The sequence below is a fragment of the Coturnix japonica genome, chromosome Z (assembly GCF_054131305.1).
Source record: "Coturnix japonica strain WE chromosome Z, WE-NBRP24, whole genome shotgun sequence".
NCBI lineage: Eukaryota > Metazoa > Chordata > Aves > Galliformes > Phasianidae > Coturnix > Coturnix japonica.
The window spans coordinates 47,081,495-47,097,150 of NC_140702.1; the positions used below are offsets into that span (position 1 = coordinate 47,081,495).

At 40.9% G+C, this 15,656-nt stretch overlaps 1 protein-coding gene across 1 annotated transcript in view; it reads left to right on the forward strand.

Annotated features, from left to right (window-relative positions):
• Positions 1 to 294: 294 nt before the first annotated feature.
• Positions 295 to 15,656, forward strand: part of GLDC (glycine decarboxylase) — a 35,475-nt gene continuing 20,113 nt past the window's right edge. Inside the window, exons 1-4 of the mRNA XM_015848967.3 lie at positions 295 to 547; positions 628 to 706; positions 8,112 to 8,247; positions 14,680 to 14,844. Of these exons, the coding sequence (XP_015704453.2) occupies positions 323 to 547; positions 628 to 706; positions 8,112 to 8,247; positions 14,680 to 14,844 (605 nt within the window). The 5' untranslated portion in view covers positions 295 to 322. The remainder of the gene's footprint in view (positions 548 to 627; positions 707 to 8,111; positions 8,248 to 14,679; positions 14,845 to 15,656) is intronic.

Consider the following 15,656-nt stretch of genomic DNA (forward strand, 5'->3'; position numbering starts at 1 on the left):
GTGGTACAGCCTTGTCACCCACTCAGAGATGCGCACAAAGCACGGGGCGGCACAATGTTTCCTTCTCGGTTCCACAGCCTTATGCCGGAGGGCAACGCAACGCAACGCACCGCCACCTCCGCATCCCCCCTGGAGCCGGAGCGGGGTCAGGGCCGGGCGGGTCGACCCGGCCGGGGTCGTGGGGATCAGGTGGCGGCGAGGCGGGGCGAGCACGGCACCGCCTCTCCTCCCCATTGGCGCTGTCGGCGGGGGCCGCGCCGCACCGCCCTCCGCGGCCACAAAGCGTGGTGCCCGACGGCGGCGGGGCGGTGTTGGCGGGGCCATGCAGAGCTGCGGGCGCTGGTGGGGGCGGCTGGCGGCCCGCGGGGCGCCGCGGCACCTGAGGCCGGCGGCTGGGGGCCCTCGGCGGCAGCAGCAGCGGTGGGGCGGCGGCGATGCGGCGCGGTGCATCGAGCAGCTGCTGCCGCGGCACGATGATTTCTGCAGGCGGCACATCGGGCCGCGGGAGCGGGAGAAGCGAGAGATGCTGCGCGCCGTCGGGGTACAGGTGGGTGCCTGCGGCACGGGGCGCCGCGCGGTGGTGCGGTACGGGGCGGCTAACGACGCTGTTCGGCCGCCTCTTTGCAGAGCGTCGAGGAGCTGATGGATAAAACCATCCCGGCCAGCATCCGGCTGCGGAGACCGCTGAGGATGGACGACCACGTCGGTAAGTGGCCCCGCTGCTGCCCGGGCGGCTTCCGCGCTCGGCAGCTGCCCCCTTTTCCCTGCAGCCCCCCGCCTCGTTTAGGGCGGTAGGAAAACTTGTGCAGTCTGCTCCCGGCCGTGCGGGGCTGCCGCTTTGTCCCCGGAGCCCCGTACGGAGAGAGAGGCGTGGCCAAAAGCCGTCCCTTCCAAGTGCTGCTTCGGGTGGGCTGCCATCTGTCTGCAAGACTTCTTTGTGTGCCCTTCCCCTCTCCCGAGTAGCAGTACGTGTGTTGTAACGGCGTCTCGTTGTAACAGCCGTGTCTGGGAGCGGTGACACTGACTTGGGGGTCGGGTGATCGGCTGCAGAGCGGAGCCCCGCGCCAGCTGTTGCGGCACAGAACGGTTCAGCGAGCTGCTGTTCAGAACTGGCTTGGTGAATCCTCAGATACTGACGCTTTAAAGTTATTGATCACTGCACGAAATCTGTCTGCAGACTTAACGTGCAAACATCGTGCTGGGCGTCCAGGGAGCGAAGGAAACATGTAAAAACACACGGAACTTAGTATTTCCACCAAAGCTTACAGAGTGCAGTGCCCACTCAGGTACCAGGGGTGTTCCTATCAGTGTCAGTTTCACGTATGTATCCGGATCCTCTGCCCAAGCTCTTAGGCACGGGGTTCTTGTTGCCTGGTCCCTGTGGGCCTCAAGGGCTTTGTGTGAATCCCAGGTGGCATCACCACTACTACCAGAAGCAGGAGAGCACAGGGAATCTGGGGTCTGTGGGGATGTGGCCTAATGCTGGTGGGGGAGAGGGTCCTGCTCGTGAAACACCCCATGAGTGCTGTGGCACTGAATTCATGGTACCTTCACATCCTATGGGAACAGGGAGAGAGGTGGAATTCGGTCACTTCCTTTCATCTGTGTGAATGCTGCAAGTGCTGCTCAGTATGTTTTGCTATGGCTGATATATGTGGGTCAGGATTCTCTCATATTGATGAGTTGTCTTTATTTAACCCCAGTGCAAGGAACTTTTAAAATTTAAGTAAAAAGGGTTGGGGGGTGGGGTGGGGTGTAAATGTAGATTGTAAGTAATAACCACATCTCAAGGAAACACTTCTCCAATTTCTGGATTTAATATGCAATACTGTTACAAAGTTTGACACTGCTAACATGCAGAACTGTGATACAGCACAGTTTAGCACTACAGTAATTGTGTGTTAATGAAATCCAAGCCAGTGATGCTGGCTTAAGCCAAAATCCTGTTGCAGTTTTATGAATGTGAATGCACATTGGTCTGTTTGAAGCAGTTCCCTCCCACATCACCATGAATTAGTGATGTCCTGTTACATACAGGCTCTGACTGTGCAGTGGGACCTGTGAGCTAATGGTGCATTTTGCTCCATTTGTTATGCTGTTCAAGTTCTCTTACAGCAAACTCTGACAGAATGTGGCTGTGATGCCATCTCATGCTATGAGCAGTGAGTTCTCAAGAGAGATGAAGCACTGAAAACCTCTGTCTGTGTACTGCTGCTTGTCTTTGTTCTCTGCTCAGCATGGAGGCTGGCTGCCTTTGTAACTTACTGCGTAGCTTTCCACTCCATTGGCAGTAGGAAACTCCACAGTTTGTAAAAGAAAAGTTGGAAGCCTCCGCTTAAAGTTGTACAACTTCTCATTGAACATTTTGGACCCAGAGCTCTCTATTCTGAGTAAAGCTTGCCCCCTGTTAGTGCATCATTAGAGAGAACACTTCTTATCGCTGGTGTAGGATTTTTTATTATCAGTAAGGTAAATGATTTCTCTATCCGCTGTCTTGTATTAAAAGGAGACGGCAAAACTAGGGAAGTGACTTGAAAACTCTGTTGTATTTTAGAATCATAGAATTGTTGAGGTTGAAAAGCTTTCCAAGACCTTCTAGTTCAACCATCCACCTACCACCAGTATTACCCCACCATACCATGCCTTAAACACGTTCTTTTCATTTGGGTGAAGATTCTGCGCCCATCATTCCCAGACATCATACATGTAAAAGAGAACAGGGCAAGATAATTCCAAATATGTTGTTCAATGAAAGAGTTTATCAAGTTCCTGATATAGTGATTCCCGTTAGTTTTAAATACATTTTTTTTTCCTGTACAATTCCAATTAAAAAAAGAAAAAAGCAAACCAACAACAAACTGTAATGACTGCCTCAGCCTGAAGCTGAGCAAATCAGCTGCACTCAGTCTGGTCCTTTGTACTTGGAAATGCAGCTGAGCTTACCCTGAAGTGTCACTGGAGTTGTTACTTCAGGCTAGAATTAGATATGTAGCCTAATAGAATGAGGCATATACTACAAATAACTTGCCTGTATGAATGTCATATGTCTCTGTAATTGTTTTAATTTTCTTCAGATTGTATAGCTTTAGGCTTTGCAGGTGTGAGCATGAACTAACATAGCTACGTTCCTAATGAATGCTGCTGTAGAATTCTGTGTGACCTAAGAGAGCAGTTTTTGTTGCCATACACCTCCATAGCTGATGTAGGTAAGCTGGTGAGTTTCCTCAGCTAAGGTAAAATGCAGAACTGCCACCTGCAGAGAGGAAGTCTGATGTGTATGTGTGTCTTCCAACTTTGGTGGCAGTAGGAAAAATTGTTTTGCTTTACAGATCCTTCCCTTGATAAACTGACATGTTTTCTAAAAATCACAACACTGTTCTGCCATATGCAATAGCAGTGAAAATAGTTCTGCCCTCTGTATACAATAGCAGTAAAAATAACTCCTTCTGCAGCTGCAGATTGTATTAAAAAGCTGCTTTGAATGTTATGGCACATTCTGTCATTGCTAAATAAAACGCCTTACCACAAGAGGAGCTTTCTTTTCCTCCTCTTTTGAATGTGCTGTATCTCCTTGACATCTTAACATAATCCCACTCTTCAGTCAAGGAATTGGGTTTCATTTCTTCCTTGACTGACACGATATATTAACAGGGAAGACAAATACCCAGTGTAGTCTTAGAGGCTTAGGTTGTGTGTGAATGGAAAAGCTATCCTGGTAAATGCTAAGCTGTGCTGACAGAAGTGCAGCTACGCTAGACATGGTCTTTCATTTTCTTTTAGTGTTCTGCTGGTAGATCTCTTGCAGTATAGATCTGATCTGCAGTGAGGGATAGAAGGAAGAGTAATGTATGTAAGTTTAATCCTCCTTTAATCCCTGCAAGCCTACTGTGTGTATCAGCAGTAGTTATCCCTGCAGTGGTGCCATTGTATGCTTATGTTTAGTTTATATGTAAGTTTCATTTATTATGCTGTGTATTTCTGTGTTGTTTCAGGATTTCAATTAAAAGAACGTGTGCACAAAACCTACTATGATTTCTTCTGAAATATTCATAGTTGTATTTATAGAACTTTAGGATTTCTGAAAGTTAACTTAAAAAAGCCTGTTAAGAGACAAGCTGAGTCTCCATTTGAAACATTTTTTTGAAGTGATGTGGGTCATAAGCAGTCAGATAAATCTCAGCGTGTCTGTCCAGGCTGCCTTCTCTGCCCAAACAGACTGTGTAAGCATGGGCAGCCCAAGCAACAGGAGGAGGAAGAAGGAGGGCAGCAGACCATGTTTGTGTCCTGCCATTCCTTTGGATGGTAGGATTCAGCACCTGGAGCAAGCAGGCTCTTGTGCTGTCCTGCAGCGTTAGTCTGACAGGGCTTTGGAACTCTTCAATATATTGTGACTTTGTTAAGATTAAATTAATTGCTAATGCAAGAGAAATCGTGCCCTTTTTTGCTTGTAGGATCTGCTGTGAAGATCTTGCTTCCTTGATATCAGAAGGCTTAAAAAGAAAGTTTGAGGCCTGACCTAATGATAAAATGACATGAAATTGCCTCTGCCCTTTTACACTGTAAATTTTAAGTTGTGTATCTGAGTCTTCTTTTGTCTTTATTCCTCCCCTCTCCCAACCTTGTTGGGTACATATTATTTTTGTAGATATCAAGTGAAAAGCAACGCTGCTACACTAACCACTGAAACAATAGCAGGAATAACAGTATTGTTATTTTATGACCAGGTAACTCATTCCCACTTAATATTTTTGTGATAACATTTTGCCTTTTCCATCTGTGGATGTGGCAGTAGCAGTCCTGAAGTATCCTCATTAAACTCCTAGTGGGAACTTCATTGAGTTTTTCCTTCAGTTATTTGATAAGAGTAGCACAGGATCAATGAACTTTCTTCTGGGTACTATCTCTGATCGTGTTATCTGATGTAATACTGAGGGGAATAAAGATTAACTGCAGTAACTTACCTGGCAATTTTATTTTCTGCTGAATAAGGTTCCTAGAGGATTTGTAGACTGTAGACAATGAAGTGAATTTCAGATAAAAATGTTTCAATCATGTTGTTTAAGAAAACTGGAAAATATGTGTGCAATGGCCAGTTCCCCTCTGTTAGCAATAGTCAATTCTTTATCACATTTTGTTTCCACACTGGATATTTCTTTATCTCTCCCATTGCTGAGGAGAGCTGAAAGAAGTTGGAATCCTGACACTGAGGTATGTTGGGTGGTATTTTTAATTTGCATATTTTGAATTTTTATGAACTACTAATCTTGTTCAAATATATTAGCTTTAAATAAACATTTATGAGAATACAGTGTTGTGCTATCCATGCTTCAAAGTCTGTGTATTATACAGCAGAAAGAATCTGTAATTATCTGGATTTGATCACGCTCTTGCTGACCAAACTGAAAATTGAGCCATTTGGTTTTGAATATGAAAAAGGATGCTTAGGTATACATAGAACTACTTGTCACTGTTCTGCCTTACTACTAGTGTTAGTCATTCACACAGAGAAGTCAGCGCAATAACAGACCCATTTCACAGGTTGCATTATGGGAATGTGCCATTAGAAGTTAGGCTGTGTAGTAGGGAATGCCATAACCTGTTGCTGATGGGGAAACAAGTTATGGGGTCCTGCAGAATCTGCCGAGGCCTTGTGGAGCTCTGAGGTCCAACCTAGCCCAGAGAAGGCCTCACTGGGCTCAGGCTGGGCTTCACCCTGCCATAGTGCAAGGACTCTGATTAAAAGTAATCATTTGACTGTCTCCAGGGATAATTCACACAACTACACCTAAAACCAATGTTGGGACCTACATGTGCAGCTCATCCAGGTGGATGCCATTCTGCCTGTTGCTTGGAAGTTTAATTGCTGCGTGAGCTGCTTGTGGTCTCATTCAGGTTCTTTCCCTTGTTCCTTGGATCAGTATGGAAATGTTAGTGTTATTTCAGGGAGCAAAAGTTCAGTGTGTGCATGTGATAATTGTTAGCTGTATTTGCTGAGAAGTAACTCTTAACTTTCTAGATTACATGCCCGGTGAGGCAAACAAAGGGAATGCTATCAGCATATAGTACAGTATTTGTGGTATGTGCTCAATATGGAATTTGTGCTTTTAATGCATTGTGTGTACAACATCAGGCTAGTGAGCAAGTTAAATGATAGCTAGCCTCTGCCTTCAACTCAATTTGGAGTCAAACAAAGACACTGGAATTTCCAAAAAATTGCTGAAGTTAGAATTTTGCAAGAATACAACACTCCCCTTCAAACCAAAGACAAAACCATCTTTCTTTTTGGCTTGCAAATGGTAGTGGAAAGCATCTGTAGTAATAAAGCCTTCACTAAAAGGAAAAAAAAATGTAGTAAAAGTAGTAAAAATGTCTGGAATAAGCAGAGTGGGAGGAGTACAGGGGAGTGGAACTGTCACTGCTATTTAGAAACTTTGCTTTGGACACTGCTGAGATCAAATAAATGCATGACTCCAGAATCTCCAGGAAAACTGTAATAAGAAATTAAACTTTATACATTAAACATAACAATGAGTAAGAGGCATAGAGAGGATAAACATTGTGATTGAAACAGAAAATCTGTGAAGAACATATGAAAGACACCTTTGTAGAAGTGTTACTGCCATTTAGGGGTCTGTGGAAGAAATTAATTGAAAAAAAAAAAAAAGATTATTTTTTTACATATTAAATGAAATGTCAGCTCTAGCAGTAAAAGAGGACATATGAGTTTTGAAGCTAAAGTGTTCGTTTCCTTATGTCTGCAGAAGATATTAATTCGCAAACTTGATGTTTTCTGTGGATGATAATTCACCAGTAGATTCTGGAGTATAAAATGTTTTATTTGATGTCTCCTGTTGGAGTAATCCGCAGTGAGAAAAAAGCTATGAAATATCCAGGGCTCGGGTTGTTCTGCATTGGTGATTTATAGCCTTATATTCCAAAGTCTCACTTTCAGATTGCAATGCAGAACTGTTAGAATAACTTAGTGCAAATACTGTGCTGCTGCTGCACAGCAGTTTCTAGGGTCAGAACTGGGGAAAAGTTACAATAATAAAGTCTTTCCAAGCACCTCACCTAAGAGGCTTGGTGTCCAGTTTCAGCCAGGTTTGTTAGGTGGGGCGTGGTTATCCCTCCACATAGCGTTACAAAGCTCACTGACCATTTTCTGCATCCTTGAGTGCTGAGGTAGTTGTTAATAAGGTAGCTGGTAAATCCTTCCTTTTGGTTGTTGTTGGTTACAGTTGTTAGAGGGATTGACAGGATATGGCTTTTGTATGGGCATACGGTCAGTGATAAGCATGTTGAAACAAGAGTGAGGACTGGACTGTAGCTGGGAAAGACAGGATGTTCATACCCCTTTAATCTGAACACTTCAAAAGTGTTCTTTTGTAATTGCTAAGCTAGATTGGCAGGCTGATTTCAAAGCTAATCTTACATGGAATTTCTTAAGCTAGGAATGTTGTGTTCACACTTTTAAAAAATAAACCAATGAAGGAAACTTAGTATTAAATGAGTAAAACTTTTTCATTTTATCAACTGTTTAGGTGAAGTGTCTAAAGTCTGTGAAGGGGTTAAAATAGAAGTTTTCTGATGAAGGGTCCCTTCTGAGATGTACTGTAAGGCATATGCAAAAAACACAGAACGCATATTGCCCTAAAGCAAAAAGAACTCCACAAGACATTTGCCTACAGATGTTTCTCTCATCATCATTTCCACAGTGGTGGAATTGCATTTTCTTGAGAGAAAGAGATTCTGTTCTTTAGGGCACTCAGTATTTTAAAAATGAGTAACTGCCTAAAATGGAATATTTATGACTGAGCTGTCAAATATGATTAATGTAAAAGTACAATAGAGGATAAGTACTATAAATATTTAAGTTCAGATGTATCTGTTTCAGCTATTTCTCGAAATTAATGGGGACAAATGTTCATATTTTTGGAATTTAAGCTTTCCCATAATGTTTTAACATTTTGGCCTTACTCTGTTATTGTTCCTATGTCAGTCAGTCCTGGTAAGTTTCTATATAAGGGCATTTTTTATATAAGGCATTTTAGTTAAAATCTGTTAGTGTCGTGTGTATCTGAAGTTTTCTGATATAAATTTTTCTCAATTAGGTGAAAATGAAATCCTCGAAACCTTATACAACATAGCAAGCAAGAACAAGATATGGAGGTCCTATATAGGCATGGGTTATTACAACTGCTCAGTGCCACAGCCCATTGCACGGAACCTTTTGGAGAATGCAGGATGGTAATGTACAACATTTTCTTGCTAAATACATATTTATTATATTCAAACATGTTTTAAATTCACCTTATAACTACTGCTGACAGATATGGCCCAAATCTATTTTTATGATTAAGGCTGTTCTATATTACATACTAGTGTAGTGTGTAGGTGCAGGAACTCTGTTGCTGTTATTGAAGCTAGAAAGAAGAAAGAAAATTCTTTGACTTTAGAAGGTACTTTTTCCTTAGAATATTTCATAGAATTTTATTGGCTTAGAAGTCACAACTTCTACATGCATGTTAACCAAACAAACAATGTTTTAGTTCGCTTTAAGGAAGTTTAAAAGCTTAATTCTTGAACATAATTCAAGAATGAAGAATTTAATTCAAGAATTTTTAGTTGGATTTAACATGTGTTGCATGTTAAATGTTTGATTCTGGTTTTCTTATGAGGTAAAAGAAAGCCTTGGAAATCTCAGAGGCTTTTCATCTTAAAATTTTCTCTCTTTTTTTTTTTTTTTTTTTTTGAAACCAGAGAGTTTCAAGAAAGTGAATCTGTATCCACAAAGTATGTTATTGTCTGAACAAATAATTGACTCCACTAATGCCTGAATATGGGTAGACAGTGATAGTTGATAATTTGTTTTGAAAGGGCTGAGTGCATTTTGATATTATCATTCAATGGATATTTCAGCTTTTTTTTTGAGATGAGTCTGATTTGTGGACTTGAATTTAAGTCTTTTGGTTTTTGGCTTTTCTCAAATGTGAAGAAGAAATCTTTTAATGCAATAATTTGCATTTCATAAACAGCATTAATCTAAATGGAAGTGGGATTTTGTCTCCTGGTGGTCTTTTCTTGACAACAGCAATAAATGTTTATAAACATTCATTTACAATCAACATTATTCTAAGGGACTGTAACTCAGATGCAAGAGAGTAACTAAAATTGATGTGGAGTCTCACTTTGCATCACACAGAATGTCACTGGTACATTTCATTGTTGTCTCACTTGGTTTGGAAGCTCCCTTATCTTAAGTCAATGACAAACTTTTTCTTGTACTGTATTATGACAGTAACTGCCGTCTTACTTAGCAAGTAAATTTGATTTTAATAGAAGCAGTTTTTAAAGGTTATATTTAGTTTTTGTAAAAAAAAAAAAAAATCATTGCTTCTTAGATACCATGTCTTTTGAGTTTCCATAAATGGATCTTTGTAACTGCAGACTTCCAAGACTTTGAAGTATTTGTTTTAAGTGCTTTATGTATGTATCAGACTTTTAAATCAACTACAGAGTTGCACTTTTTGGATCTAAGGAATCTATGCAGTGCATATAGACTGAGATTTATTTGGTCTTATCCCTGTTCTCTTTTTCAAAACATGTAAACTAAGTATTTCACTAGAGTGTAACAAGTAACCAGTTGCTCAAGGTAGTGGTAATTGGACAGAAAGGAACTGTATATTTTGAAATCCTAACAAATTACATAGTGATATTAAAATAACTTGTACATTGTATCCAGAAATCTGTTCTTGCAGAGTCCACTAAAATCATAGAGCTAAAATCCTAACAACTAATCCCACAGAAGAATAAAAAGAATTATGTTTTATAGGAGGACAGAAAGAGGGAACGTGTGATGGAGGAAATGTTATAACCATACAGATTTTATGGAAACTCCTTAAGAAATCACGGCTCTCCTTACATCATCTGAGTGTTTAACTATCAGTGCTAATGCAGTGTGCGTTGTAGAGCCAGGGAAATGCTGCAAGTGCAGGTTTATTGTTTCTGCTCATTTCTGGCTCTCTCACATGACTGCTCGGCATCCATTAGAGCAAGGCTTGCAAGAGGAGTTTGAAAAAGAATGCTTGTAGAAGTCAGTGAGCACAGAAACGGAGGACTTTTCAGTTTTTTGAAGCAGTTGAACTTGCTGGATGGAGGCACGAAACACAAAGGTGGATTTTGGGAGAAAATTATTTAGAACAAAGTATTTTCAGCTGAATATGAACCTACTGACTCACAGCAGTGAATCTGCTTTCTTTGAATTTGCCAGAAACATCTATGCAAATCTCAGGTTCTGCTAAGAAAACAATACTGATGGAGTTTCGTAACTTTCTGAAGCATCAAGACTATGATGTGTAGTATCTCTGTTTGCAATATAAGCCTAGTTTCAAACAAAACTGTCAGGCAGTACCATACACTAGTTAGCTGCCTGGTAGCTTTAGAAAAGATTGGGCATCCCTTCCTTTTAAGCCTGAATCCCATTTGAAAAAGATCCATATCCATGAAAGAAGCTACTTCAAAACCTTTTGGGAAGATCTTTATACAATCTTATACCCAACAAACACTTTGATTCAAAGATAATAAGCAGAAATCCTTCTGCAGTGAAACAGAGCTTTACTGGAATGCAGCACTTAAAATTCCTTTCTTCTAATGAGGCATTTGATTTATTCACTGAGTGTAGTATGTAGTTATCCCTTATTTTGGTTTGCTTTTGGTCTTGGTTACTAGCTGCTAACAATTCCATGTTCCTGGCAGCTTGTAACTAGCAGTTCCATACTAGCACTGGTTGGATGTCTTAGGTGTATTTTCCATACACTGCTGAGTTGTTAAAACAAAAGTATTAGCCTGCTTTTTTTTAAAATAAGGAGCAGGTCAGTATGTATACTTGCTTTGTCTTTACAGAACATTGTGTATTTACAGAAGGTTTTGTTTGGGGGCTTACTATTCATTAAATGACATCCAGCATGGGCCCCTCAATGCATAAATATGTCATCTGTCTACTGGCTGGAATGAATAGTGTTTATTCTGCTGTGTCTCATTTTCACATATGAGGTCTTTTTACATCAAATGTGCCTAACTTTTGCCTTAATAGCACTCAGTTTTGTCGCATAATGTGAACATAAATGGAAGACTAAAGATATAAAGGATATTTGGCTTCAGAAACTAGCTTGTAGGCTGATTAGGCTTTTTTGTTAACATATGGGCTTCTTATTAAGGTACATGTCAAAACACCATAGTATCTACATTAATCTTTGTAGAAGTAATGCCTCCTACTTTATTTCCATGGAAACCACAGCAGATTCAGATAGTGTTATTGTGCTCTTTATTAGTATTTTGCAGCTGAGAATTTGCTCTGTTTTTTAACATAGTCACCACCATTAGCTGTACATCTTCACCAGCAATTAACAAGAGTGCACATGCTGGGCCTGTACCAGTTGTTGTGACCCACTGTCACCACAGCTGAAACACATCACTGACCACCTCACTCTGCTCATGTTGACTGTTTGGTCACTAGAAACATTAAGCAAACACCAGTGAATGTCAGTGGGTGCCATTTTTTTCTGTGTGGAGGAGTTCAATTCTGTGCCTTTGCTTCTTATGCACTTGCATATCAGGCATCATTTTGTCATACTGTCCCTCTGCTGCTGTCTATTGCATGGCAATAAAAGAATTCTGTCATAGAATGGTTTAGGTAGTCAAGGACCTTGAAGATCACTTGTCTGAATGACCTGCCATGGGCAGGGCTGCCAGCCACCAACTCAGTCTGCCCAGTCCCCATCCAGCCTGGTTTAGAACACCTCTAATGGTTGGAGATCCACAGCTTCTCTGGGCAACTTGTTTCTGTACATTACCATTCTCTGAGCAAAGAATTTATTTCACCTATTTTAGCTTGAAGCTGTTCTCCTTGTCCTGTCACTATCAAACTATGTAAAATGTTAGTCCCCCTTCGGCTTATAAGCTCCTTGTAAGCATTGAAAAGCTATAATGAGATCTCTTCAAACCTTCTTCAAGCTAAACAAACCCAGCTCCCTCAGCTGCAGGTTATATATCCTGCAGCCCAGGATAAAGTTCCAGACTGCAAACATGCACTGCTACATCATATCCAGCCTTTTGTCCACCAGGACCCCCAGTGTAACAGAACATCAGTGAAAAAATTACACCTCTGTTGCCCTGCCATGAACATATACCTCTGACATTGTGGACCGATGTAATAAAATAGGACACATTACTTTTAGAGCAGCCTTAGTGTTTCTGAATATCTATCAGATCTTGAAAATCTGAAACATTTAATAACATCTTGCAATGGAGTGTGGTGCAAAGTTCTCTGAAGTACTTCATTATTATTTTTATCCACAGACATAAAGTTTGTAAAAGTAAAGTCACTGTACCATGGATATCAGCAGTCTTAACATCATCTCTGTGATGTAGCAGCCAGTAGCACTTAGCTCTCATGCACTGCGCTGTAAAATTTACTGTATATGTTACTGACTTTAAGCCGTTACCTTCCACTTGCAGACTAAGTACAGGAAGCTGCACAAGCTACTCACAGCCTATGCCAAACTTGCAGTAAATTCAGTGTCTGTGCTTTGACGGGAAACTGGCATGTCTCCACGCCTATCACAGGGCCATCCTGCTTTCTCAAACCCATGAGTAAGATACTGCTTATATAGGTTGGTTTGAAACTATGCTAGAGGTCTGTCATTACTTTACATTCTTGTTCATTTACTATCAGATCTCAAAAAGAAAACTATGACTGGAAATACAAATAAATTCCAGCTCTGACAATACATGAGATTTGTGTTGTGGATGTCCAAAAACATGTGTTATAACAAAATGGAAGTATAACGTTGTTTACGAGTACAATAACTTTCCAGAGATTTAATAAGACCGTAGAAGAAATTACTGCAGAAGTTATGTGGTCAAATGTTTTGACCATATGTTAAGAAATGGCTTAGACATACTCTCACATCTTATTGGCTGTGCACTTGCAAGTACTAATCGAGAACTACTTCATTGAATATATTTTTGATAGTGGAATCTATGCACATTCTGCCATTTCATTCTTTCACATGGGAGATGTTTTAAGGTGAAGTAAACAGCTAACATTAGCATAAAGAAGCAGTAATTGTTATTTTTGCAGTTAATGTATCTCTTTTCCTGAAACAACCCCAGCTTCTATGTACAAAAGTTGCTCCTTTGTAAAGCAGGATTTTTGATCAGCAGCCTAGCCCTTGGCTGAAAGCATGTTTCCTGGATACAGCTTGCTTTGATGCCAGTCTAACGATGCCAGCCTTGCAGGGACACAGTACTTAAGTGTCTTTCCAAACCTTCCTCAGAGTCTTGAAGATATTTAAATAAATGTTTCTGAGCACAGGATGAGTCAGAGAGTGGGGAAAATACAAACAAACAAACCCAAGTTTTAAATAGTCACAAAAGTAACAGCCATTTAATATCAGACTCCTGACAGGTCTGACACAGGCTCCAGGAAGACTTTGTTAGCCTCCCATGGAAAGTTTCCTGTGTCGTGACCTGTCTGCCACTGTGAACTTGTGAGCCTAGGTCTGCAGAATCACTTTTGGTCCTAAAGGATATCAGCTGGAGATGGTATTTTTCTCCAGTTTTGTTGGGGGAAAAAAAAAGTGTGAGGTTTAGATTCAGGCAGGAGTAGCATTGCCGACTAAAACCAGCTGTTTTATTTGAAGAAGTTCTGAAGTATAGTTATTTGGTGAAAGTATTTAGATGCTTGGACAGTGCCAGTCAACCTTTAAAGAGAAGATCACATGTTTAAATAAATGTTTCAGTGTTACTGAAGATTTCTTCACTAGTTCAACTGTTAAACATGGTCCATGGTTATCTGCACTGGTACTGGAATTAAAGATTTCAGAGTTGAACTTTTTGTGTCCTCACTGGAATTGGTAGTTTTCAACCATTTTTAGCATCCGAAAGCATGGCATTTATCTGGTGTGTTATCCTTTCTCTGCTGGAGAAGTAGGATTGAGAACTATCAGACTCACAGCTGCTTAGTTTAAGAGTAGATTTTTAAAAATAAAACAACAAAGAATGGAGGAACTTCATTCAAAAGAACTGTTTGAATATAACTAGTGAGTAGAAATCCTTTTAAAACTGTCTATTTACAGTTCCTTTATACTACTTGTCCATTCTCAAGAACTGGTGTGTTGCTAAGCCTGAACCTGAGAAGTGCCAAGTGCCTTTCCTACTGTGAGGGGAGCGTGCTTGGCAAGCACAAGACTTCATAAACAGCACATTGACAGTTAACACCGATACTTAGATAAGCTTGAAATAAGCATTCTCGTTCAGACACAGTAACATGACTCAGTTCTCCCACACTCTGATCCTGCTACACCTCTCTCTTCAGCAATTCTATGATAACTTCAGTAGTAATTTCTCTCTTCAAAGTGGAGGAAGATAATTAATCTGTAAAAAGCTGTGTCAAAGTGAAGTGAGAACATACCCTCTGGATTCCAGGAGAGGAATAAATTACAACAACCTAAAAAGAAATGTTTTCTAACAAACTTTCTCATTGGTGGATCATACTCAACAAAATCATTTTGGGTTGGGTTTTTTTTGTTTGTTTTTGTTTTTTTATTATTGATGTTTTTTAATAGTATAAGCCTGCTAGGTATTCTATGACCCAGACTCCAAATTCTTTCCTTACAGGGTTACCCAGTATACTCCTTACCAACCTGAGGTCTCCCAGGGAAGACTGGAAAGCCTGCTAAATTACCAGACTATGGTGTGTGATATCACAGGAATGGATATGGCTAATGCATCTTTGCTGGATGAGGGGACAGCTGCTGCAGAAGCTATGCAGTTATGCCACAGGTACTATGTTTATGGTTAAATTACAGCAGGAAGGAATTTGGTATTCAAAAGACATCTCACCTTTGTAGATGTGAATAATTTGAAGTTGAGCATAGCCTTCTCACTGTGAGCAGATTGCTGACCAGCTAATGCTCGTGCTAGTAAGCCTCACAAGCAGTTGCCAGTGTTAATGCAAGTGGGAAGTTTCATGCCTTCAGAAATGTAAGGACCCAGAAACTAGAGTGAAAGCCTGGAACAAGGAATACCTACCCTTAGTGAAAGAGGATCAGATCAGGAAGTTTTTATGCAAACTGAGCATACATGAAACCTCAGTGGCTTATGGAACCAGGTTTCCTATTCAGAGGGGTCTGAAGTCAGCATGCTCCAGTCTTAGGTTGACTCACCAAGTACTCATGGACCCTCTGAGTACCTATGATCTGACTCCTCATGCTGGCTTTCTGTCTCCCATATGCCCACACAAGTATCACAAATACAAAGTGCCTTACCCAAAGAAAGGAATTAAACCAGAAGAAAGGAAGACTACACCATTCAGAGGTGTGACCTAGCCAACTAAGTGCATCACCCAGCAGCTGGCTCCTTTTATCCTCGAATCCCTCAATTTTTTCACACTTATTCCTCCCACAATCACTTAGATCTATGGTTTTCTTTGATTCCTCCTGCTGATATCCCATAATAAGCCCTGAAATGCCTTTCTGCTGCATCCCATAACGTATCCCACACTTCTGGGATAGTCCTGAGGTTGCCAGGCAAGGACAAGAGGTGGATTCAGGTGGGCTGCCCTTGCCTTGTAGTGCTCCTTTAAGGGGCTGCAG